This window comes from Coturnix japonica, chromosome Z, assembly GCF_001577835.2.
Source record: "Coturnix japonica isolate 7356 chromosome Z, Coturnix japonica 2.1, whole genome shotgun sequence".
NCBI classification, from domain to species: Eukaryota; Metazoa; Chordata; class Aves; order Galliformes; family Phasianidae; genus Coturnix; species Coturnix japonica.
This window is the reverse complement of record NC_029547.1, coordinates 45,912,927-45,939,388: the sequence shown is the minus strand read 5'-3', so window position 1 is coordinate 45,939,388 and position 26,462 is coordinate 45,912,927. Positions and strand designations below refer to the sequence as shown.

Genomic DNA, 26,462 nt, shown 5'->3' with positions numbered 1-26,462 from the left:
GTGAGAAACAAACAAACAAACAAAAACCCTCTTTTAAATTATAAATTATTTGTACCTTCCCTTATTTTCTTACTCCAAATTCTTCTCTCAGTGTTTTTTACCTCCAGTCACACTAAGGTCTCAACATTATGTAATAACAGGAAAGGAAAAGACAGAACTGTTTATCCAGTTGCCTTGAGGGCAGCAGTAAGGGTCTGAATTAAGGGCTACATGGCCTTTTGCAGACTGAATAGGCCATGGAGCACAGTAGAGGTCCTAAGGCAGCACGTATTTTGGGATAGAAGGTTTAAAAGGACTTTAAGGAGGAAAATAGATGAGTTGTTATGTCAGGGAATTATAGTAATGTCTAGAGACACAGTAAATCCTTTGCATGGAAAGACCTATTCAGCATTCTTACAACAGAGAAAAGGACCATCCGCAGAAACAGGAGCTGCATGTGCCTCAATATGTCCTACTTTCAAATACTATTTGAAGCAGCATGTATCTGCATAGACACACAGCTCAGTATGTGTGACAGTGCATGTTGGCAGCTGTTCTTCATCCACAGCAGCAGAAATCACTCAAGTTAGATGAGTGACAATATTTTTATGCCTTCAGTACTCAACTATAGTTTTCCAGCATATATCTACAGTCAGGATTTATTTATTACAGGACACTTAATGAAAGCTGTCACATTTTGTTTAAGTCTGTACCACAACCCTGTCTATATATCTATTACTGAAGTAAGATTGAGTCCACCACCATTCTCTAGAATATGCCATTCAGTGCAGGAAACTGAGACAGTTGTGTACTCCTCTCATAAATGCTCAAACAACTGCTCCATTCTTGCTCTGCATTTTTTTTGTTTGCTTTCCCAGTTTAATGAACATAGCTGTTGCTTGTATCTTCCTGATTTCTCTCTCTGTATCATTAGACATCATTCTACCTTTCTTGTCTGAGGAAGGTTTTCCACTTGTTTTACTAAGAAACTGAAGAAGAAAAGCGAGAAGGCTTATGTGCTGCAAAATGAGTAGAGCTGGAGTTTATATAAGAAGAGAGTGAAGTCAGGGAGTTGTACTAGGACCTGAAAGTGAGCAGGGCTAAAGATAATGCTCAGACAGAAGAGGTAATACACAGGATGGTGGGGATTGGAAGGCACCATAAGAAATCATCGAGTCCAACCCCCCTGTCAAAGCAGGTACCCTACAATAGATCACACAGGTAGGCGTCCAGATGGTTCTCAGAAAATGCTATAAACTTCAGCCATAAAAAGAAACAGAAACGCAGCTGTTTCTAACATAGCATGATATCTTCTCTCAAAAGGTATGCATACCTTTAAACTAGGAGGAAAAGCAGATGATCAAAGACAATGCTTTGATGGTACTAAGACAGCAAAGTTGTAGGAGTTTGATTGATGGATGGACATAACTGCGGAATATTTTAGATAGCTGGCCATCTGCTAAATCATATTTCCTACTGACAGCCAGCCTCAGTATTGTCTCCCACACAAAATACAAATATCTTTGCAAGGAAACCACAATTCTTAAATATGCTGTAGAGATCAGGTACATTACCAAGGAGCCATGGTCCTCTGCAGGGACTTCTGGTCTCTTCAGCTCTATGAGGTATATGCTCATCTACTTGCATGTCATCCTCTTGAGTGAGACAAAAACAGACAGGACTGAACACTTCATTCAACAATTTTACCAAATGTTCTCCTTTTAACTGTTGTTGTACAGCCTTCTTTCACATTTAGGAGAATTTCCATAGGATTCCAATAGCATAATAAGAAAAACTGCATTCTAGAGACGCAACTTAATATTTCCTGTCATGATCTGTTTTCCTGCCACTCAGACAAGTGAGAAATATGGCCTTTGAATTAGCATTTGTCTTCAATAGAACTTAGTGTACCACCTATGAGACTAGTATTCATGTCTTCACTTTAGAACAAGGCATCAGAGACAGAGGCAATAAATAAGGCAAATATCTATGTGCACATGCATATATAATACAGAGAAGGAATATAAATACCATATGTATATACATATATATATATAAGTTACTGTATGTGTACATGGATGTTCCTGAACCCTGTGTGAGAGTGGAACAAGGCTAAATGACTCTGAACTATCAAGAATAAAACAAAGAGCAAGGTGCTTGCTTTAAATGAATGAACATATCAAAGCACTAATGAGGTGCCACTGCCGAATTCAGTCTACCAAAGCAACTATGAATCTAACAATGTAGCTACACGGAAGTCATTAGGTATCTCTAACCTAGAGGCTCAGGCTTCAGGCAAACATTCCAAGAATGCTGCTCTTCTTTTCTAAATGTTCCAATTCACTGGACTGCTGGAAGTCAGGTGTAAAGTTTGCTCTCTATACGGAAACATTTAGCTCCTTAACCCACCAGTCTTCCAGTAACCAAGACTTTTGGATTAGATCTGAAAAGATTGAACATGCCCTGAAACAGACCTTGCTTTTTCTCAGTTTGCACACTCCAGCTCCACCACTTAAATGCAAATCCTTCTGTTACACCAGTAGTGAAAACAGACAGTGGGTCACTCACTGTTTTTGGCTGCCCAGTTGATTCAACTCAGCTCATTTCATTCTCTAAGCAGTGTTCCCTGTGTTTTTCTAAAACGTACTCCTGCACAATTTTGGTTAAAGGAAGGAGCCAGGCTCTTTGAAAGCTGTGTATTTATTCACACTGTGTTGAAATATCATCTGAAGTTCTGTTTGTCATCACTGACTGTAGCTCTGAAAAGGGGTAATTAGGGCCGGGTCTGCAGTCAGTGCTGAACAAAACACAACACTGAACACTACATAACTCATCTCTGAAATGCCTGGTTTTGTCCCTTGCACAATGAAAGCAATGTGTTCTTTATGGTTATCTGCTTGAACAAAAATTATCTCCAAATAAAAAATATTGCTTCTAAAGATACTGTCAGCTGTGCCAGTCCAGTGTGCAAAAAAAACAAAACAAAAAAAAAAAAAAACAAAACCAAAAACAAAAACAAAAAAACCTGAAAATGTAGGAGGCTTTTGAGGTTTCTTTGTTAGCACGCCTTTTTTATTATCTCTCATGTTTCTCCTCAATAGGTTTATCAGTGCAAAGTATCCCAGAAGAGCTTGTAATGTATATTTTAATCTCAGTTCACTGACAATTATATCACCATCTTTAAGCTGATTTCCTCAGCCAGGTGTTTTGCTGCTTATACTGTTTATCCTGGCATTATTCTACTTGTCCTGTGAACAAGATTTTCTAGTAAACCTTCTAAATCCCAGTTAATTGGACTTCATGGACTTTTATTTTAAAAGTTAATGAATCTCTTACATAATACTGTAATGCTAGTGACTTCTGACCTATAATAAATAGCAGCAACTACATGTTTGTCCAAATCAGAGGAAAAAAAAAGTGAAGTATGCATGGCTGTGGCATACTTTATTTGGTCCAGGTTAAAGATACCAGGCATTTTGTGAATCAGTTCTTTGAAGTCTAGGCCATGATCCAGTGCTCTGTGGGGGTTCCATTTAAAGCCAGGCATTTGTTCTTTTTCTTGGGTTCCATTTAATATGGCTGGTGAACCATACAGAGACAGTGACTGCTGGAATGCAAAACCAAACCCCTTTGATTTTATTATGCTACATTTCTCTAAATCACTTGGGCTTAATCAGTTGAAGCTTTTTATTCACATTTCACTTATGAGGCTGCATGAGCGATTAGTGCCCCATGTTCTTATGTCTTGGTACTAACTTGTATATTCATCAAATAAATATCCACAGTCTCATCCCAGAATCCACTTGGTTCTGAACAGAACAGTTCTGTCACAAGTCAGCACTGTTGCATACAGACTCACACAACCTTACCTGCTGCAGATAATTTAAATGCTGGAATTAAGATCCTATTTTAAAGCTACTCAGTAGAGACAGGCATGTTAAGTAAAATGTCTGGAAGGGTGAGTGCTTCTCCAGATAGTGCCTGTTTCTCTCTATAGAAATGAAGAAAGATTCTGTGTATGAAGTTTAGATTGATCAGGATTTTAATTGTGGATGCCTAGGTAAAAGTCCTGCCTAAATACAAGTCCCTTGTGCCTCCAACTTTCTACCAGACAAAGCTCTGCATAAAACAAAAGTGTCAATACTGCCTCCTTTTGTGTGTGTCTGAAACTGACAGTTTTCTGTGGTCAGGACTATTTCATGTTGTACTATTTCATAGTACCGGAAACTTCCAGCTCTTGCTGGATTTTTTTAGTTGCTGCTGTAAATGAATAAGACAAAGTCATCTATGTGCAAATTAACAGAAATGAAAAGTTAAATTCTGATCATAATGATTAACTAGAAGGAGGATCTCAAGATAACTCTAGGGAAGAAGTAGAAACCTGAATTCTGATGTTTCTTTTCTTGCTCTTACAATCATCTCTCAGTGTTACACATTGAATTACACAAATGCTGTGCATGGCTAAGAAGAATGGCCATGGCACAAGGTGCCTGAGGCCTAACAGAATCTTTCTGCCAACCTGCAATTTGTGCAAGTGTGCCCTGATTTGCACAAATAGATTTGTATCTCCTTCCTTGGAGGGAATTTTTCTTCTTCTAAAATTAGCATACGGTTAAAGGGCAAGTAAAGAGAACTAGATGGTTTCTGAGCTAGCAACAACTGGTATCACCTCTTCATTGACAACATGGAAGAAGCGCAGATGTGTTGCCTTGGAGGTGTGAGAATGAAGCACATAGGTAAAGAGCAAATAGTTTCTGGTGGAGAGATGAAATGTTCTGACAGATTGGGGGCAAGAACAGAAAAGGAAAGGGTAGGAATAAAACTGGGCCTTCAGTAAAAATAAAACAAACAAAAATCAAAGGATGGTGGGAACAGAAACACCACAGAACTCTAAGAGGAAATGTGTTCAAAATCTCTTACTGTTTCACAAACTTGTTTACCAAACTTAGGCAGAACAAGATGTGATTCTGGAAATTAAAAGCAGAAAAATGATGAACAAGAACTGTTTTTAATGAGGTGACCAAGCAAGAGTTATAACTCAAATCAAAGATAAAGATGTAGTTGGGCTGGAAGTCACTGGGAACTGCTTCTTTATTGACAGTGAAATCAAGTGTTCCCTGGAGCCTTAGTCAAAATGATGTCTGTTTGAGAAATGCTTCAATTTTAAGCAGGGCTTAATGGACTCAGTGTGGAAATTATTTGAATGAACGTTAAATCCTGTCTTCCAGAAAATTAAGACTAAATTAAAACTTCCTCAGAAAGCAATAACATCTTCCTTTGTACCAGAATGATAACTGGGATATTTTTCTTTTAATGTTGTAAGGGAGTGCTGGCCACTGGCTCAAGCAATTCAAGTAAAAAAATAAATGGGAGAGACATGGAAAATGAAGACTTGAGAGAACAGAGCACAACAGCAACAGTAATTATGAGGGTAATACAGGTTTGAATGGCCTGTAAGAAAATCTATCCCAATGGCATTAGAATTAAAAATATAATAAAGATGTTCACAGGTCACTGAATTGAACCAATACTTCACTGACGTGTCATAAGAAGGAAAAATACATAATGATCATTTAGCTTGCACTTAATTCCAGGCCTTGCTCATCAGCTGTGTTTTGTTGTTTTGTTACAGTTCTCCCTTATTCATAGTACTCCTCTGATGTCTCTGTACCTGTCAATCCTCTTAGCTCCTACTTCATTCTATGGCCAACAGTCACAGATTTACATGTCAGTCACAGATTTACATGTCAGTTAAGGTATAGATTTCTGTATGAGTGGAAATTATTAGGGTAAAACTTAGCCAGAACTCACTTGTCATGACAGTGAAAACAAGCAGCAGATGAACCTCTCGTCAATAAAAGAAGACATATAGCATAGCTACTGATAATTTGTATCAGATCTTAGGAGCTTTCTTTTTTCTGTAGCTGGACTACTTACACTTGAATTATGAATATACTTTTCCAGGCTGTCTCTCTGTCAGCCTTCACCTCCCAGTGGGCAGCACAGCACTGTGCCTGCACGTCCTATTCACTGTGAGATACTTGAAGCAAGTCGCTTTGATGAAGTTATTAAGTAACTTGAAAAAGCCAGCATTGCAAAGTATGATACACCCTCTCATTTTCATGGCAGCCTCTCTGCATCTTCCCCATGCAAAACTCTTGTTCTTGTAATTATACCCTCCATAAAATAGGAACTATGCTTCATAGACCTCAGGATTAATCACAACTGATCCAATGAAAGAATCAGAAAGAGAGATTCTGAATCATGACGCAGACAAGTCAAATAATGAGTACTCCCACATTCACCATCAGGAAAGATGTATATAGCCTGTCTTATGGAAGGAAGTGCAAAGAGAGACAAGCTTTTGCTTTCAAATCTTCCTGGCTGAGAAGATTGCATTATTTAAATTAATGAGGGAAAACACTCACCTCCATCTTTGCCCCAAGAAGCTGTGGATGCTCCATCCCTGGAGGTGCTCAGGGACAGGTTGGATGAGGCCCTGGGCAGCCTCAGCTGGTGATGGGCAGCTCTGCCCACAGCAGTGGGTTGGAACCAGATGGGCTTTATGGTCCCTTCCAACCCAAACTAAGACAACAGAAAGCCAGTCTGAAGCCACCTGGGTCATACTCAGAGGCCCGACAGCGCTAGAGAGTCATTTAGAGGCTCCTGGGTTCCAGTGAAAAGAAAAGAATGTATCTGTCTTCAACATCAAGGATGCCACAGCAAGAGGCTCTTGTTGACTCCTTCCTTTGCACGGAATGCCCAGATATGTACATGCGACAATACATCTTTGGAATCTTCCTGCATATACTAGAAAGGCATTGCAGGGCATTGCAGTGCCTTCTGTTATGCGTTAGGGTTTTCCCTGATTTCATCAGTGCACACAGCTGTTCAGCATGAACATCATTACTCTGCAGCTCCACTGACCTCACAACACCATTCTGATTAACCACTGGTCCCAGTTCTTGGATTACTCCAAACTCTATTTTGAGATACTCACCCTCACTGGATGTAACAGAGATAGCAGGTTCTCTTAGATGTCATTTCTGGAATCAGGTCTGGTCACTGAGTTGTGGTTGTAAATAGAGCTTTATGATCACATAAGCATTGTAGCAATCAACATAGCTTGGTATTATCTAGAATCGTTAGAAATCAGCAAAGCTCATTGTTACATTGCATTTTTATTCATTAATATAACATATTTAGAATTTTTTGTCACTTTTGAATTTTTAATCTGCTGCAAATCAGTCAGCTCTCAATAATGGGCACACAATACAGTAATCGTAATCTAGACTCAGAACTTATCTAAAAGAGCATGAGCCACTCACTCCCTGGGAGAAGCAGTCAACACTGGAATTGTCTCTGGTCTTCAGGGCATCACAGTTTGCCATTCAGGAGCAGTTCCAGTCTGAGTTCCTCAGGGACTTGCAGCTGCTTGCTGTTACATGTCTTATGTTCCATTGCACCTCCCCTGGTGTCACAGCAACGTGGCAAACCAGGTTTTCAAAATGACAGTGGGTAAACCTTCTTATCACACTGCTGTCAGGAAGCTTTCTTGTTCTGTGATAGGTGTCACCACACCCTGGAGACAATACTGATGGTCAAATACTCTGCTCACAATGCCAAGAGCACGGAGAAAGGACAGGAATGATATGTGATCAGCCTGTTTACTTGTAATAGCCATTTGCCTTGTTATTATGCCAGTGATGTTGCCAGAAGTCTGGATCAGGGTGTACTTATCCCAAACCACCCCTTAACCATGAAGAACACTGGTGATAACACTATCTCTTTATCAGAGCCTACAGCTTAATAATGGGGTCATAAAGAAGACTTACTGGTGACAGTGTTACATATGTTGGCCAAAGCTGTTTCCTTTAGAATAGTGTACAAAACATTGAATTGAGTAGCTGATATACAGTAAGATTTGAAACATGATATAGAACAAAATAATGTATTTCCAGAACCTATAACAAGATCACACATATGCCATCTTGTTATGCTAAAAGATAACCTGGAATCCAACAATTTTGAATGGTTATGTAATGGCTGAATGTTATAATACACTTCTTGCTTATGGAGTAATGACTATTTAAAAGGGCAAAAGGATAACAGACTCCAGGAGAATGCTGAGGATAAATTCCTGGTGCATGAGTTGGACAAACCAACCAGAGGTGAAGAATTAATAGATCTGGAGCTCATCAGTGCAGAGGAGATCATTAAAGAGGTTAAGAGTGGAGGCAGTCTGGGCTACAACCATGATCCACTGGTTTAGTTTGTGATCTTCAGAAACATCCATCTGGCAAAGAGATTTCCAATCAGGACCTTGAACTTCAGGAGAATGACATCCCTGCTGTTTTAGGAATTGTTGGATGAGACTCGGTGGGAAACTGTCCTAAGAATCTGAGGAACAGAACAGTGCTGGCAGCACTTAAGGGTGCTTTTCTGAGAACACAAGAACTCTCCATTACCCAGAATAAAAAATCTGACAGGGAAGGCAGGAAATCAGCACAGCTGAGCAAGGACTTCTGGTCAGATCGAGGAACAAAAACGTGAACTATAAGCAGTGGAAACAAGGATGGGTGACCTCAAATATATAGGGATGCTGCCTGGATGTGCAAGGATAGAGTCAGGAAAGCCAAGGTGCAGATGGAACTGAACTTGGCAAGGGATGTGAAAAATAACAAGAAGGGATTCTACAGGTACACTGGTCAGAAGAGACAGGTTGAGGAAGTTGAACTCCCTCTGACAAATGAGAGGGAAGGACTGGCTTCAACAGACATAGAGAAGGCTGAGGTACTCAGTGAGTTCTTTGCCTCAGTCTTCAGTAACAGTCAGGAATTCCATACTTATTATGTCCCTGAATCTCTAGGCAGAGGTTGAGGGAACAAAATCCCACCCACTGTAAGTAAAGAGCAAGTTCAAGACTATGTCGTGGGACTCAATGTGTATAAGTCACCAAGGGCAGATTGTGCCTGACCAATCTGTTGGCTTTCTATGATGCAGGGATGGCATTAGTGAACAAAGGAAGGGCAGCTGATGTCATCTACTTGAACTGCAAGGCCTTGGGCATAGTTCCACACAATGTTCTTATTTCCAGATTGGACAGGCAGGGGTTTGAAGGGTGGACTATTCCATGTTTAAAGTACTGGTTGGATGGTCAGTCAGAGCACTGTGGTCGGTGTCTCCATGTTCAGGTAGAGCCTAGTGATGAGTGCTGTCCCCCAGAAGTCCATTCTGGGACCAGTGCTATGACCAATTCTATGACAAAATCTTTGGATTGAGATGCACAGGGAGCAAGTTATGCTAGAGTACAACTAAAGGATGTAGTTTTTCCCAGTACAAGCATCCCTTAACTTCTCTTTTCACTACCACCTTTAACAATTTCCAAGCCACTGGGTGGCTCTGTACATCACTAGAGTCAGTATAAACTGTGAAGGCTTCAGTTTCAAAAACTCGGGTAATAGCCAGTAATTCAGCCTAAATTATCTTTTCTTTTCCAACAGCAGAAATATCTATAGCTTTGTTGAACAAAACAATTTTTCTTAGACAGACACTTCCATCTGTAAACTGTTCTTCTAAATTATCATTAGTGTTAGAAGGGAAACATCTTGAATAGGAATAGAGGATGGCATGTCTTTTCCATGCTCTCGAGACAGTCACATTCAAACGAAAGTCCCCTCTGAGCAATAATTCTCCCAAAGCGCAGTGCAGTGACTAATTTAAAGTGCACACTGCTGAATGGTAGGCTTCTGGGCTACCCCTAGGGGTAGCTCTTGGCCTTCTACATAAACTGTAGAAATAGGCAGAGGGATGTGCGGAGAATGATTTACAGTGAGGTTTACCATCTCTCTGAGATTGGTATAAATTGCCCTAAGCACCTTTCTGCATAAGGGACGTGTTTATTTTTGGAAACTTGGCAGCTATGTGACCCAAATCAGATGGGACAGGGGTGCTAAACATTGTGTTTTTGCTGTAAAACCTGTTATCTCACTGTGAGGTGTAGACAGAATAGGATAGTAGAACTATGGAATTATTATTATTTACATTAATTCTATTAAAGATGGGGCATGGTTTTGTGACAGCAAGCCCATGCTCAGATTCATTTATTTCTTAAATAAATTATAGAGGCCAAGATATTTATGAAAATAATGAGATTAGTCCTTCCAAAGCCACTCAGAGACTTAGAACAATTGCAAGAGATTTCTCATCTGTTGAGAAAACATATAACAGGATACTGAGTGTCACAGCTGGGACTGATTTTCCTTCCCATTCCACTGTTTTCTTAGGTAAGTAACTTCCCAGATAGGGCCCTAAAATTTTTCATGTGATATTCCCAGTCCTAATCTGGTTAAATATTCCCAACTTTATGTAGTAGTTTCATAGACTATTTCATCAGTGAGGCCTCCTATTAAAATGTCAGCAATATATTTCAATAAAGCTTTACTAAAAGGTAATGAAGTTCAACAAGGGCAAGTGCAGGGTGATGTACTCGGGTTGGGGCAATCCCAGGTGTTTATACAGACTGGGTGAAGAACCCCTTGGGAGTAGCCCTGAGGAGAAGGACTTGGGGGTCCTGGTGGAAGAGAAGCTGCACATGAGCCAGCAGAGTGCACTTGCAGCCCAGAAGGCCAGCTGTGTTCTGGGCTGCATTAAAAAAGGGGTGGCCAGCAGGGAGAGGGAGGTGATTGTCCTCCCCTACTCAGCTCTTGTGAGGCCCCATCTGGAGTACTGAGTCCAGGCCTGGGGCCCCCAGTACAGGAAGGACATGGAGCTCTTGGAATGGGTCCAGAGGAGGGTCACTAAGATGATCAGAGGGCTGGAGAACCTCTCCTGTGAGGAAAGGTTGAGTGAACTGGGCTTGTTTAGCTTGGAGAAGAGAAGGCTCAGAGACCTCATTGTGGTCTTCCAATACTTGAAAGGAGCAGATAAACAGGAAGGGGAATGGCTGTTTATGAGGGTGGATAGTGATAAGACAAGGCAGAATGGTTTTAAACTGAGACAGGGTAGGTTTAGGTTAGAGATTAGGAGGAAGTTTTTCACTCAGAGGGTGGTGATACACTGGAACAGGTTGCCCAAGGAGGCTGTGGGTACCCCATCCCTGGAGGCCCTCAAAGGCCAGGCTGGATGTGGCTCTGGGCAGCCTGGTCTGGTGGCTGGTGACCATGCACGTGGCAAAGGGGTTGAAACTGGATGACCAGTGTGGTCCTTTTCAGCCCTGGCCATTCCATCATCCTATGATTCTATGAATCAAGGCAGCTTGTAAAAGATTTATTACAGCCAACACTGGCACTGTTTCTTCATCAGTAATTCTGATAGCCTGCTTAGTATTTCTCTTTATCCCACTTCATTGATATTTTGGTTGGGCACTAAATGTGTTGTTTTGAAGCCCTAAATTCAGGACATTATTCCACCTTAATCACAAATGGTTTTGCTCCAGTGACTATAAAGAAATTTGCTACTAATTTATTGTCCAGTATGACTCAGTGGGTGGGGACAGGTCCTCCTCTTGCAGCCTTCCAGTATTTAAAGAGTTTTTAAGCAGGTAGGGGACCAACTTTTTACAGGTAGAAACACCTAGTGACTCAGCAAGGGGGAATGGATTTAGATTAAAAAAGGAGACTCTGATGTTAGGAGGAAGTTCTTTACTCAGAGAGCAGTGAGGCCCTGGCACAGCTGCCCAGAGAAGCTGTGGTGCCCCATCCCTGGAGGTGCTCAAAGCCAGACTGGACGGGGCCCTGGGCAGCTGAGCTGGTGGATGGCAGCCCAGCCCATGGCAGGGCATTGGAACTTCATGATCTTTAAGTCCCCTCCAACTTAAAGCCATTCAATGATTCTGCTATGATCGCTTCTACTTGTCTCACTCATTCTCACTTTGCAGAGATTTTTCCTTAGCAGTATCTTTTTATTTTATTTTAATTTTTTTTTTAATTTTTATTTTTTTTAATTAGCCCACTGACTGCCAAGCTTTTGTTAACCGTCTGATTTGGATTGAGTATATTAAGTTAAACCAATTGTAACCTATGAATGGGAGGTTCAGGACTTAGTTCTTGTGTGACAGTCTGCAATGGTCTGTCGGAGCTCTTGCAAAAAAGGGTCCCCATAGGTAAAACCTGGTGTATTTGCATATGTCCCAGTGGCTTCTTACCATACAACTAGCAAATGGGGATGCAGCAGGGACATCCTACAGAATAGGTTCATCACCTTGGACTTCATACTGATGCAGTGGCTTATTATCGGCGCTTGTAACAATGCATCCTGCAATCCACTTAGGCCTCACCAAGGAATTGTAGGTTCATTGCCCTGATCTTAATAATGGATTCCTTTCACCCATTTGGTGGCTAAAGTCTATAAGGTTTGGAAGGTGAGGAAAACACTATGATGTCTGAACCTGTCTTTATTTTTGGCTTAAAGCTTGCTTTCTGAGGCATTTCTTGTGATAAGACTGATCAAGATTGAAGTCATCTGTTGCTTTTGCAAACAGGGTTACTCCTTATGCCAATGCTGGCATAGCTGTTGACTCTGTGGGTCATTTTTTATATGTTCCTTGAATTTTCTGTAGATTACCTACTTTAAAATCTTGAGTTTTAGTGGTGTCATGTTTCTGCAGACTGCCACTTTATGTTTCATCAGTAGTAACATCTTGTTTAGTCAAATGCCTAATTGATACCAGATATTAGGAATCAGTTATTTCTGCATCAGATTCATCAACATTATCCCAGCTGTCTCTGCTGTCTCTGTCCCAACCACTATAATACAGAACTGTGAAAAACTTTGTAGAAGCTAAATGTTACGTGGCAATAGTTTTGCATGGTGCTGGAAGGTCTCTGGTATCCCAGCTACATGAAATGCAGAGATGACTAAGGAAGTGTTTCTGTGTGCAGGTGGTTTGCAGGTGACTTCTCGGTTATATTCTTGTCTTGGTCACACAGAAAGATATTGCAGGTGCTGAGGAGCAGTAAGAGAAGGAAACAAGAGAAAGTGAGCTGGGAGCTGAGTGATAGCAAGACAGACTGCAAGAAACCAGGATGTTGAGTCAGAACCAGGATCTGTCTCAGGAGTTCCTGAGAAATTTTTCTTTCCCTGTACAGGAAACTACACGGGAAATAATTCAGGTGTGTTCCATGCTGGAAATACAGCATTGGCATAAGCATGTGAGAGTCCCCTCCATTTCTCCCAAGGGGCTTTTTGAGGTATATTTGGGGTCTCTCCCAGGTCTCTTTTGAGTGACTATGGACTACCTGTAACAGACTGGGTAGAGAATGCCTGATCAGTGCATCCAGACTCTCTCAGCATCTAACACTTAGCTCTTGCCTACTGAACTCCGTGTGTCCTTTTTGAAGGCCCTTCCTCATGACACATTTCTGATTTTCATAGCATCTGTTTCTCACTCTCATATTACTCCCTTTTTACACCCAGTCCCCCACAATGAGCTCGCAATACTTGGGAACACCATCAGTGGGCTCCCATGATAACTTCCAGTGTCTCCTTTGAGGAATGCAGGTGAGAGGGCTCAGTCCACCAGTAGCTTGAGAAGATGCATAACAGAGAATAAGACATAGCAGTCTTATATTTTCCTCTCCAAGTAGGCCCAGTACCCAGATCCCTGGACAGAGGAGACAGACCTAAGAGAGTCACTGGATTTACCTTGAATAAACTCTTGATCTACAGGCCTTGTGCACGTTGACTTCTAGCTGACAGGCTAGCAGCCCCTTTCTGCTGGCAAAATGATGACAGGGAGGTGTCTTCCTTTAATCAGTATAAATCTTCCAAAGCTGCTCTGCAAAGCTGCAATTAAGCTATTGTGCTCCTGTCTTGGAACTACTAGCATCAATAAGTGAAAGACAAAGATAGTTAAAGACACGTGAGAAAGAACTGAACTAACTGCAGGGTCTAACATCTAGTCTGTTGTGACATTCTTACCTTCTCACAAGGGACTACACCCAGAATAATGAAAAAGAAGCGATCCGTAGTATTTCATGTGTGATTATTGTAGATTATTAAAAGGGAAAGACCACATTAAAAAAAAAAAAGGGGAGATGCTCTACCACTTAGTTTCTTCTTCTCTTCCTCACACAGGTCTGTGTCATTCTTGTTGCACAGCCCTGAAATGCCCCAACTCAAGGACAGCATGAATAACTGGCAGCAGCAGTGGAGGATTAAGGCAGGCTCTCCCCTGCCATCCAGCTACTGAGGAAGGGTTAACCCAGAGAGTAATCAGAAAGGTGAACATGGAGTCACATCTTGGATGAAAGGCGGCATTTGCAGCTAATACTGATGTTGCCATACAGTGTTTGCACTGACAACCTGTGGAATGACAGCAAGAGAAAGGGCAAACCATGCATCTCACTGCAATATGGAGGAACAGTACATAGATGTGTCATTCTCCAAATGTTTTTCCTCAGAGCATGGTCTCAGGCCAAATTCTTTGAGAAACTCTAAGTGTGTGTTTTGTATCTCTGGGTAAGTAAGTACAGAATCCACGGTGAAGGCTGTACTTAGACAAAACTTAAGAATTTTTCCAGTTATGGAAGGAAACATGAAGTGCAGTCCTGGCCAATAAAATTCCCATTCCCATCATACAGATGCTCACAGCTCAGACGTTTCCACCATGCTGAAATGCTCAACAAAACAGAGGCCTAATGAGCACCTCTTTCAGAGACTGCAAAAATGAATCAGCAGTGTTCACAGTAAAAGCAATAATAACTGGATTCCTTCAGCATCTCCAGCAATTAGACAGCAGTGTCATTCATACTTGCCCCTGTCCTGCTTTTGTTGCACCCTTGCGAAGGTACACACTGTCCAAAGAATTTCTCAGGGCAGAACCGAGGCATCTGATTTTCCAGATTCCAGAAGAGACCACAGCCCAACAATAATATTCAGAACACAGTTAAGACACACAAACATAAGGTGTTTTCAAAAGCCACTTCAACTGTTCCATTCAAAACAATCTGAGAACACACTGACAATTACAGGAAGAAATTGGAGATGTTTATATATATTTTTTTAAAATAAACTTTTAATGTGCTATATAGGCATGATCACTACGAGATCTTCCACCTATATGCAATACTACACACTGCAACACACTGCATTTTCAATGTACATTAAAAAGTCTGGGAAGAATATTCCTTCACTGGAAAAAATATCATACAATCACTTAAATAAACAAAGACAACATTACAGTGCAAACAAAATCCTGGTTTTATTTATTCTGCAATTACTGAGTATTTTCTTTCTAAAAGTTGTTGTTTTTTTGTGTTTTTTTTTTTTTTTAAATAATTAAAAAACCTACCCACTGACAACCAACATTTTCTGAGATGATTTCCTTTTGCTGAATCATGGTCTGATCCTTGAAGCTGTAATAAACTGTATACATATCTGTATGTTGCATATTGACCTGATTTGTGTCAGGCTTGGGATCCCAACCCCAAACCTGCAGACGGCAATAAAGTGGCACCGCTGGCTTCAACTGAGTTTTGATCAGCCTGTGTCAAGAAAAACTCAGTACAACAGTCCTCTCCGTGAACTAAAGAAAGCGTAGGTAAGAAAGGGCCAGGTGCTGGTTTACAGTTATTTTGTCCTCTGCTGCTAATTGTTGTTAGAGTGTAGGGGCTTACTTTTCCATAACAAGAGAAAAACAGTAGTAGAATTACAGCAGCAGATGCAAGCAATCTGATTTCTAATCTATGAGACATCTGCCTTCATGTAGTCCTGTACCAGCAAAAACATGCTAATGATAAAGTGCTTTTATGCTCTTGCCAATTGGGATTTTATGGGGAGAATGAAAGCATCAGGGAAAAGCGAGTGTGCATAGGTGGGAACACAAAAACTGGAGTAGTTGTTTCTTGGAGAGGAATGTTGTCTCTTTGTAAACTTCATTGTACAACCCTTCTCTCAGAAAACCAGTAAGAACCTCTGCCTTTGAATTCCATGTGGGATAGGGACAGCTCGATCCACTAAAGCTGATAAACAGAGTGACACTGGGCTCCTTGTGTGCATGTGGTCCACTCCTGCTCAGACGGTGTTGGATGTCATAAACAGAAAAAGGCAGGTTTGAAAGACAGGCAGCAGAACATTCACCACTGATGACATCATATGTGACTTCCTTCAGGTTCTTATCAGATTAGACAATACAGTGAAGCACTACTTTTACAGGCAGTAAGTGATTATTTCATTACATTTTTCAGATTTGCACTTCTACACATACATAAAAGAGAAGAAAGGAAAGAAAAGCTGAATTAAATAACACACAATTTCACAGTCCTTTTGCAGTCTGTAAAATACCTAAACTGCATGAAACCAGTTTGCTACTAAAACATCTGATAGGTTAATGCACAACACTCTAGATATAGGTGGGAGATGGCACAAAGTGAGGACTACCAGGCTATTGAATCCCCAGTTCCAATTTCTGAACAATTATAGTATTTCACTTATGCATTCAATGAGCACACAGAGTATGTACCAAATATCTCTCAAGTGGATGGGCACCAAGTTGGCAGGACTGAGGTAGAGAGCAGCTTCTGCAGCGCTTCTTGCTGGCACTGTATGAAATACGGCAAGGGGACTTCTGCTCACAGGGAAAACGAACACTGTCCAGAAGGTGTGTGTTGAGGAACCATGTTTTAAGAATGTTTTGCACACTGCAAAAATGAATTTCTGCTCTGCTACATACCACTGTTCTCATTAGCCCAGCTGTGAAAGCCAGCTCGTGTAACAGCAGTGTAACACACACTTCTGAGTCCGCTACCTCAGCATGACAACTGTTTGTTTCAGATGAAATAAGCAAGTGAAGATTTTGCCTACAAAAGCTGTTTATAAGCCTTTGACCACCCTCATGCATAAATACTAACCCACATATTAAAATGACTCATTCTCAACTACTTAAAACATTGGGGTGCAACTTCCCCCGACAATATTAGCCACCTGCATCTAGGAATGAAACTTGCAAATGAAGACAGTAAACCTTGTAGATTTATTATTGTACCAAAAAAAAAAAAAAAAAAAAAGGATAAAAATATAGAATAGACTACTTTTTTTAATTATATCCCCTTATTCATAAATAATTGACCGTGACGTGCTCTCACAAAACTATTCATTAAGATTGATGTGCCTAATAACATTTCCACATTTGACTACCCCAATAAACACTGGGGTTTAAACTCTGGGCATTAAGAAATCAGAACGCACCAAACTAAGTGATCACACTGAGCAGCAAGGGTTTGCCTGCTATCAGATCCTTCTCAGTCCACCAAGAACCTCATGGGCAGGTTACTTTTTCACATGGAAAAGCTTCTAAGGGTAGGAAAAGAATAAATGTTGCTGGTGCTTTACTGTTGAGAAGAACTTGTTGATTCAGCTTAAACCACGGAGAAGGAACATTTTGTTGGGAAGTATCTGCATTCACAGAGAAGCTCTGGGAAGGCTATCTGTTCTCTCTGTACTCAGGTAAGATTTCTTTCTCTTACACAGAAGCACAGTTCTAGAGGCATGCTGCAGCATACAATTACCATACAGAAAGTCCCATACACAATTCTGTAGATCACCTGCATGCCCCAGTCTAAAGGCAGTTGCTCTGCATCATAGACTCGAGTGCTGGATTCCAACAATGGATTTAGTGCAACCCTGCTTACCTCTCACCTCCCATCCACAGGAAGGGGTGAGACTAGGATATTAGAGGGTCCGCACAGCCACAGGGTAGAGCAGTGACAAGTGTTCTGCTCCTTTGATAGGAAGCTTTTTTGTAGTGTAGTAATGGATGACTTCAGGAACACTGTCGAAGGGAGGGCTATTCTGACCCAGGATGTATTTTTCTTTGGTTTTTGTCAGCTTCATGTGCATAAAACCTTGACTGCTCCTGCAAGAAAAACAAAGTATTAGTTCACGATTTTGTACAGGGAGGAGGACAGCACCACAACAGACTCACTCACACTGCAGGGGAATGTGGGAGAAAAAGACATTTTCTAAGTGACAGGCCAAGATTACCCCAAAGCACATTGACTGTTAGTTGAAAGCCTCCAGAGGCAGTCCAGCACAAAGGCAAACCAATGTTGTTTTATACTAGAGCTGACCTAGAGGCATGTAAGAGGACAGCCTCTTTCCTCTTTCCTCCCATTTTGCTGTGAGCATTTACTTTTCATGAAACTGCCTATCATTTTTCAACAAAAGGTGTCACTCTTTTCGTTGTTCTGGGTCCATGCAGGCTGTAAGCCTCACCCAGATGAGACAGATCATGTGCTACGGAGTCCCCTGTGTAGGGCACACTTTTCTTACCCTACAGCGATTGCCCGAAGCGTGGCCTTGTGCTGGCAGAACTGCTACCCTCAGCTGGGGAAAAACCCTCAGATCAGCCCTTTGCAGAGCTTAAAAAATTTAATCAGCACTGTGCTTAGTTCTGTCAGCTAGCCTGCAGCCTTTCTACAGGCACAAGTCAGTAAGCAACTTTGCTGAGGATTTTTTTATTTTTTCTTTTAACATTCTTAAGGCAAACTAAACTCATGCTTGAACTTAAACATAATAATAGTTAACTATCAAAGCACTGGGCAAAATTCTACCACCACTGGCAGTTCTACAAGGAGTCTGCGGACATGCATGCCCTGAGCCAACTTGAGCAGTGTTCTGGTTCAATGGCTGTAGCCCCAGACCATTTGCTTACAAACAAGGGAACATTTGTGCTGCTGGCTTTTCCCTTCACTGCAAAGCAGCTGAGGTATGGCATGAACTAATACTTCTTTTACCGTATTATTCCATCAAAGCTCAGAGATGCTGCTCAGGGAAGCTCCAGTGGTCCCATTTCTCATCAAAAGAAGTATTTTCTCGGCAATTTCTCTTTCTTTTGGTAAAGCGTGTTTGCAGAGCAAATTGCAATCACAGAGAACCCCCCAGCACTAATGCATCTTATTAGTGTGCAGTGTTTGAAAGGAAACATGCAATTCATGCCAATGCTGGATAACATCCATTACCATAACAAAAAGCAATTTTTGATCAAAAGGGCTATGAAATACTGCTAATGAAATTGACCCTAGTAACAAAACCAATCCACTCCTAAAAAGCAAGATATTTAATAATACATGATGTAATTTTGCAGCTGCTGGTACATACTGCCTGCAGCTAATATGTACCTCTTACAGCTCTTACTTTTCTGGTAATTGCTCAATGAATTTTTCATGAAAAAATACAAGCCACACTCACCCTAAATCAATTCCTTTCATAGTAGAATGACTGAAAAACCTTTCATACAAAACTGATATGACTGGAGGTAGAGGGACCACTTTCATCCTACAGAAATAGTAGTTCCCTTTAATGTAGGCTACATGCAATTCATATTTATAGGATCAAAAATTCATCACTGTTTTCTGAGCCTTCTACCTTAACACATCAGTATCTCAACACACATACTCCCTTTTCAGTCAGACTGAACTATAATTTTTAAGAGGTGTAGACCTGCAACTGTTAAAAATCAGTAATGAAGCAAAATGACTATTGGGGGTAGAAGGATTAAGTTGATGATCAAAGAACCTTTCCCTGCAGCCACTGTATCATCATTTATATCACCATTTAATTGTCGTAGCCCTCTGTTACACTGGCCTCACTTAGCCATTGAAAGATGAAATCCACAAGGCTAACACTCCCAGGGATTTTATTTGCACAAGGCTTTTCTATTAAAACCAACTGCTATAGGAGATCTCTGTGGAACTTCCCAGATGATTAAACTTTCAACTGGTCATATGGAGATGAAAAGCTGCATTCTTTGTTATCTTCAGTTATTTTCATTCTTACCTATCTTCTCTAATTATTCAGTAAGATCTCTGACAGGTCTCACCAAAAGCTATTTTTCTTTTGAAAGTATTTATCAGAAAACTGGTAGGAAATAGATGGTAAGCTAACCGAATGATCTGACTGTTGAAAATGTGGGATTCCGCACCCACATACATGTCCCCTCACCTTCCCCTGCTGAAGAGAAGGTACAAAGAAGTCCTTGGTGTTCAGACAAAAAAACCTGAAGTTTCCCCTCTGCAGGTTTTCCCTGAATAGGTCTGAAACAGGGGTAGATTTTATTGTAGTTTCTTGTGAAATAAATAACTTCCATCCCCCCAGAACCAAACAAACAGAAAAACAAAATAAGAAACTCCCCTCACATTCATTGTATTTCCTCCCTTGCACTTCTATGGTTTTCAGTTCTCCCAGAAAAAGAGAATGATTTTTGCTCAGTAAAGCCCCATCTGACCTGCATAGAAGTAGATTTCTGAAGTCCTTCTCTGTGGAGCACAGGTGGCAACAAGCAGCCACGTTAAACTGATCTCAGAGCTTTGCAATGTCAAGAATGCATGTCCACAAAACTAAGGGACTAAAAGGAAAGATCAGTATTTGAACAATGAACTGATTCTGCTGATTGCCAGTGTTCGTATGCAACAGTAATCACTGCATTTTTAATGACAGAGTGAGCTCTAATTTCTATCCCAGCTGCTTTTTCAGATGTCCAGAACTCTTTAAGCTGAGCACTGAGATTACTGGCAGATGAATTAGAATAGATTCTAAAGATTTCTAATTTAGAAATTCTAAATCTAATTTAGAAATTCTAAAAATTTCTAATTTAGAATTAATTCTAAAGATTATTAGAAGCTGAATTTTGTGTTTTTAGTACTTTCCTCTCTCCCTTCTTGCCCTCTTTTAAACTTCCAAAAATTAGATTGTGAATCTGTTATCTGCTTTCCTTGTTCCAAGTAAACCAACAGAGACAACATTTGTTGCAGCCAAAAATACCAGGACAGACATTTACAGTCTTCTAGAATGAAGAACAAATTCACTTGGAAGGAAGTGGTGTGGCAGGTGGATTCAAAGATCTCAGTAGGTTCTTTCCAGCTGAGCCACTCAATTCCATGTTAGGTTAGCACATTGAAACAACGCCCTTGAATTAAGCCCTTCCAAGTGCCAAGGATTTCAAACAATTCACATCTCCATTAGGGATCCTGTGCTGTAAACCCTTCCCCTTTTGTTTCTGAAGTCTGCCTTACAGGCTTCCCTCTTCTGACAAGCCTCAACTCAAATTAGGGCCCATTAGTAACTGGCATGGACAGAATACGTCTACACTTGTTTTACAACACTACTTCTGCTAGACCAGTGACTAGAATTACAGGAATATTGCTCAGAAAGAAACTTGAAAGGAATATTACAATATTCCTCCATTATCATCTCCTCCAAAGCTTTTCAATTCACGCCTTGATCTTAGTAAACACAGAGGTTATTGAAATGCAAGTTAGAGATGAGGGAAAAGCTCTATGATTGAAGCAGCTGTAAATCAGTTTCTGCTTAGTTTTCTGCAGTGCCATTTGCGTCCACTTGAATTTTACAAGCACAAGCAAAACATGCCCTTGATAACATATTGTCATGTTTTTGGAATCTGGATTACTCAATTATTTCAGCAACAATAGCTATTAGAAACTTCCTGGTCTTCCATGTCTGACAACCATGAAGTAGAACCTCTAACAAAATCCCCAATCGAATACATGAACATTGATGAAAAATGGTGTCTTAAGTAGATCTGACATCATCACTTTGCAGGAAAATATGCTGGATTGTTACTGTGTGACTTCCAAACGTTGCTATGATTTCTCAGTATTTCTCCCGAGTTTTTGTTCAGCTGAGGGTGACAAAATGAAGACAGTGTCAAGACAGTGACACTAAAGAAAATATTAATTCCTACCTCATTTCAACCATTCCCATGAGTCTCAAATGCAGAGCTAGAGAGCTCCTAGATACTTATCCCTGTGCCAAACTGATTTGGACTCTCCAGGGCAGGTGTTTNTACAGACACAGTACATGATACATGACTAATAGTCACACCTCATTTAAAATGTTTTGCAACTCAACCATAAAACCAAGCGACTTTGAATTAGAGCTTTCCCACACATTTTACCTCAGTTTTCAAAATCCAGTGAGGATGGGAAAACGGATTGTGCAGACAGCTCATCAGATCATGCTTTGTTTGATCTTATGCCTGAACTCTGGTAAAAGAACCTTTAGGAAATACTAATTAGGCACTAAACCTAGCTTTTTTTATTTTTTATTTTTTTCTCTCCAGAAAATGTTAACAACTATGAAACATTATTCATGTTCACAATCAGGAAAATTGGCCAAGCTTTCTGAATGCAGGTTTTGCTGTAGAAATTGCTGTCTTGTCAGAACAGATTTTCTGCATCAAGGCATTCATAGTCAAATGCCACTTGGGCAAGGAAAAAGGCAACAATATTGCAGCAGCATCAGAAAAAAAAAAAAAAAAAGCATTCTAGCAACGCTGGAAATGTATGTTGTTTCACGCTGTCACTTTGAACAAAACTGACAATGTTTCATGGCAACTTACAGCAACAAAGAAATGAATTCAAGTCTCCTCTGAAGCAAACAATAAACAAACCTGTGGTGGGTTTTTGTTTGTTTGTTTGTTTGTTTTTTTCCCCATATGAGTGATCAATTAAACAAGTCCTTTACTGGAGAAAATCAAGATTTTACCTGACTATCATTCTTGTGGCTCAGCTCAGCTTTTTCAAGCACTGTACACGCAGCCCTGTCATCCCATATGTAACAGCTACTACCTTCACTGTACTTGTGTCACTTCCTCTGCTAAAGAGGGCTAGTGTTCCTCCCTTTGCAGCAGCATGTAAAACAGCAGTTTGCAGCAGTGCTCTGTTGTGCCCTGGCTCTGTTCTTTTCTCTATAACCAATGCTAATCTGCTGCTTAGAAAGTAGGAAGGATGTTTAGCCTATTGGACTTCTGTAGAAGCGGCAAAATCCTCATCTGCTAAGAGCCAGCTCCTTGTAATTTCTATTTAGGCTGACAGTAGACTAGAAATGCATAGAGAGATAAGAATTAGGATTTTCTTATGTTACAACTACTACTTTCCAAGGTGTTTTGTGTTTAAAATTAACTACAATGTAAAGAGCCCAGGGTTAATACAAAAACCAAAACCTACTGCAGATCTTATGTTATCAGTCTTGAAAAACAGGACCTCTTCTACAGATCAGTCCTACATTTTCATTTGCAACAAAAACTCTGCTTTCATTCTCCTCGGCCATTTAAGGAAAACCACAAGTACATCTGTAAGCTCACAGGATCAGGGTTTTAGTAAACAACATTGTCCACGGATGTCAAAAAGGCTGGATTCAGTTCTTCTCTCCCACTGAAGGCAACGACTGCACAGAAATTATTTCAGAAAGGAGAAAGGAAAGCCCCTTCCTGTGTTCACTTACATTATGCGTATTCAGCTCACTTCTGAAATAATCTTAGCCTAAAATTTAAAAGCAGTCACATTTCCCCAAACTGAAAAGTAAGTCAGAAAATGAAGTGTAAGCACGGTGCACACCACTGCAAAGGGCCTTGACAAAAGGAGACTCTTACTGAAGGAGTTAAACAACAGCACTAAAAACCTCAAAAAACTGCTGAAAGCCAAGCAACTCAAAAATCACTTAACTGTGGCAGAGGATCTTGAAGGTTCTGATAAAATTTCATGTAGAGATGAGCACCACATATTTCTTGTGACCACAACAGTCTCAAAGCCAGCAAATATGTAACGTTGGAGGCAACTGTACTTAGGATTTTGAGATAAATTTAAATACTAGAGTAGATTTCAGGAGGATTAAAAGCACACATTGTTCTCTTCAGGACATCAAGCTGGAAACCTTTTTTACAGTGAATAAGCATACTCAGCTGTACTATTAATTTTGAAATTACCCACCATTTCATCCAGAGAAAATGAATCCTCACCACCCATCAGGCAAGCATACTTCAGCCACTTTCAGATCTCTGGATTTCCCTTTTCCAACATACTTACTAGTATCTGGACAGAAATCAGTCATCTAAATCTGCCAGCTGTTTTCATGCATTCTAAATAACTCTATGGAAGCCTGTAGAAATGCACAGTAACAATGGCTCTAGGCAAACCAACCCATACAGGATCTGCCCTCTTCCATTTTTAGAGAAAGTAGTCACCTTTCATCTCTGTCAGCACACACCACTTATTGACAAGCTGTAAACTCTACTTCCTGACGCAAACCAATGCTCAGATACCAGGAAATGTTTTTTCACCACTACAACATCATTAAAAGATGACGGTTAAATGTGTTAACAGCAATTAAGAAATACAATAGCTGTTAATTGTTGTAACTTCAATTCTATTCCAGCTGAGGCTTACAGCACACCTATACACCTCCAGATTTCTGTTCTCATCCAGTCCAACTCCCTGTCCCCAGTAGGATCTGCCCATCAGGCTGCTGAATGTTTTCTACAGGCAGTTTCATAAAATCTGTGCGGATAAACATCTCCTGACCTCTCTGAGACCAGTCTCAGGGTTGCACTACTCTCACAGGGAAGAAGTTCTTCTTTATGTCCAATGGGAACTCCTTGCTGCAGCTTATGACTCACTGTCCAACAAACAGCCATTTTCTCAGTAACTTTCCTGGTAAGGCATTCCAAAGCTCACCACCTTGCTTTCTCTTCTACAGAGTGGCCAGGCGCTCAGTGCCATGAGCTAACATCTACCAACCCTTCCAGTGGCTCTGTCTCTGGACCTGTCCCATTTTTTACCTGTCCCATTTTTTTATAGGAGGCCTCACACCAGATACAGCTTCACTAGTAGTGTTCTGTAATCCCTTTTTTGTCCTTTTGCTTCTGCTTTAGCTGCTACAGTCCAGCAGGTGGCTGGATTTCACTGAGCAAGACTGAAACTTAAGGCAGTATTCAAACTGAGATTTCCTACTGTTACATTTCACAGTGCACCTACAAGAGCTGATGTGCACTGAATTCATGGCTGAACACCTGAAATGCAAGCACGATGGCTCTCCTCTTGCTTCTATACCTCTGCCTGCACTTATTCTACCACCCTAATTTCTAGTAAAAAGCAGACCTTACATAAAGAAGCTTGCAACTGGGCAGTTCATTGGCAGCAGTGAAACAGTTATCAGGAGTATGGATCTCAAGGTTTCACTGAGCCTTATGCAATCAGAACTGGGATTAAGGAAAGAGTGAAGGAGTATGAGAGGGCCAAGCACCTACAACCCTGAAAGAACACAAAGAAAACAAAAAGAACAATGACAAGGGGTTCCCATCAGGGGTCAGTAATGGGACCAGTGCCATTTAGAATCTTCAGAGTGGGACTGAGTGCACCATCGGCAAGGCTGTGGACACACCTGAGGGGGGATGCCATTCAGAGTCTTAAAGAGCCCTATTGAAAAGGACCTGGGTGTACCAATGGATGGCAGCTGGACCTAAGCCAGCCTCAAACCTCCATACATATATACCAAAAAGTCATCTACATTCACAGAAGAGCTTGCTGTCAACACTAACTAGAAGATTTGCCAGGAGTTAGCATTAAATAGTCAAGTGCTTCACATAAAACATGAATGAACTGTGAGTATACTCATGCATATATATGTGCATTTGAATAAATTCAATATTTTCTCTACAAATGCTATTTCTCCCTCACAGATACTTCAATATATGTACTTTTCACTTCATGGAGTCACTTCTGTGGGTAAATAGATATCCTGCCTGCCTTTCACCTCCTTCCAACAGAAGCCATGATGTTTATCAACTCTCGTTTGCTCTAAGGGCCAGCTGGAGTCTAACTACCCTTTCATATTTCAATAAATCATGGACAGACCAAAACACATCATCCTGCTTCTGCTCCTCATCTACTCTTCTGGGGAGATCATCACCTCTGACCTGTCAGTGTCCCCATACCATGCCCATTCAGGAGATCTTGTTAATCACAGCTGCTCGGGTCTGCCATACCTGTACAGCTGAAGTCTGTGTTAAGAAGCGTGAAAAATCTCAGCCAGGGCACTGAATGGATGCAGGATGCATACTATGGATAGCTAAGTGCTCCTTAGAGCTTCAATTCTTTCCTCAAATTTATTATAGTTAAAGAAACAGCAAGATGCTACAAGAACAAATTTAGTAATTACTCGTTTCACAAATCTAATCTGATGCACTGCTAAAGCCTGGAGGGCTTTTCTCTTCAGCCTCATGGCCTCATCTTCAGCACAGCTTTCACATTTTCTAAATGCAGTGACAGCAGAGACTTATTTGCATTTCTTCAGCAGTCTGTTGCTGCATGAGCTTCCATTTCAGTGTGGCTGAATAGAAAACAAAGAAGCAGCCCCACTGTCCCCTCTAGCAAAGCCCCAGAGAAACCAAGACAGACTGAGACACCAAGACAGATACTCCTGGAATTGCTGAGAGTAATCTATCAGTGGAATAGTTCTCTTTTTGGGAAATAAAGGTTGGCATTGTAAGTCCATAAACAGCTCCTCAACAGCTCAGGGGGAATGAATCAAATAGTATTCAAGGCTTTACATAATAGGATGGAATGTGGATGGAAATAAGCTCCTAGGTCCCCTATCTGATGAGAGGTTGGGCTCTCCTTGCAAGCCTCTATAATAACCTACCCTACCCAACATGCTTTTTTGGCACCCAAGATTAGATTTGCTGAGTG

General features: G+C 40.8%; 1 protein-coding gene across 1 annotated transcript in view; it reads right to left on the bottom strand.

Moving 5' to 3' along the window:
- Nucleotides 1-14,975: 14,975 nt before the first annotated feature.
- The window catches only part of SHB (SH2 domain containing adaptor protein B), a 69,283-nt gene continuing 57,796 nt past the window's right edge, over nucleotides 14,976-26,462 (bottom strand). Inside the window, exon 6 of the mRNA XM_015849495.2 lies at nucleotides 14,976-17,833. Within this exon, the coding sequence (XP_015704981.1) occupies nucleotides 17,650-17,833 (184 nt within the window). The 3' untranslated portion in view covers nucleotides 14,976-17,649. The remainder of the gene's footprint in view (nucleotides 17,834-26,462) is intronic.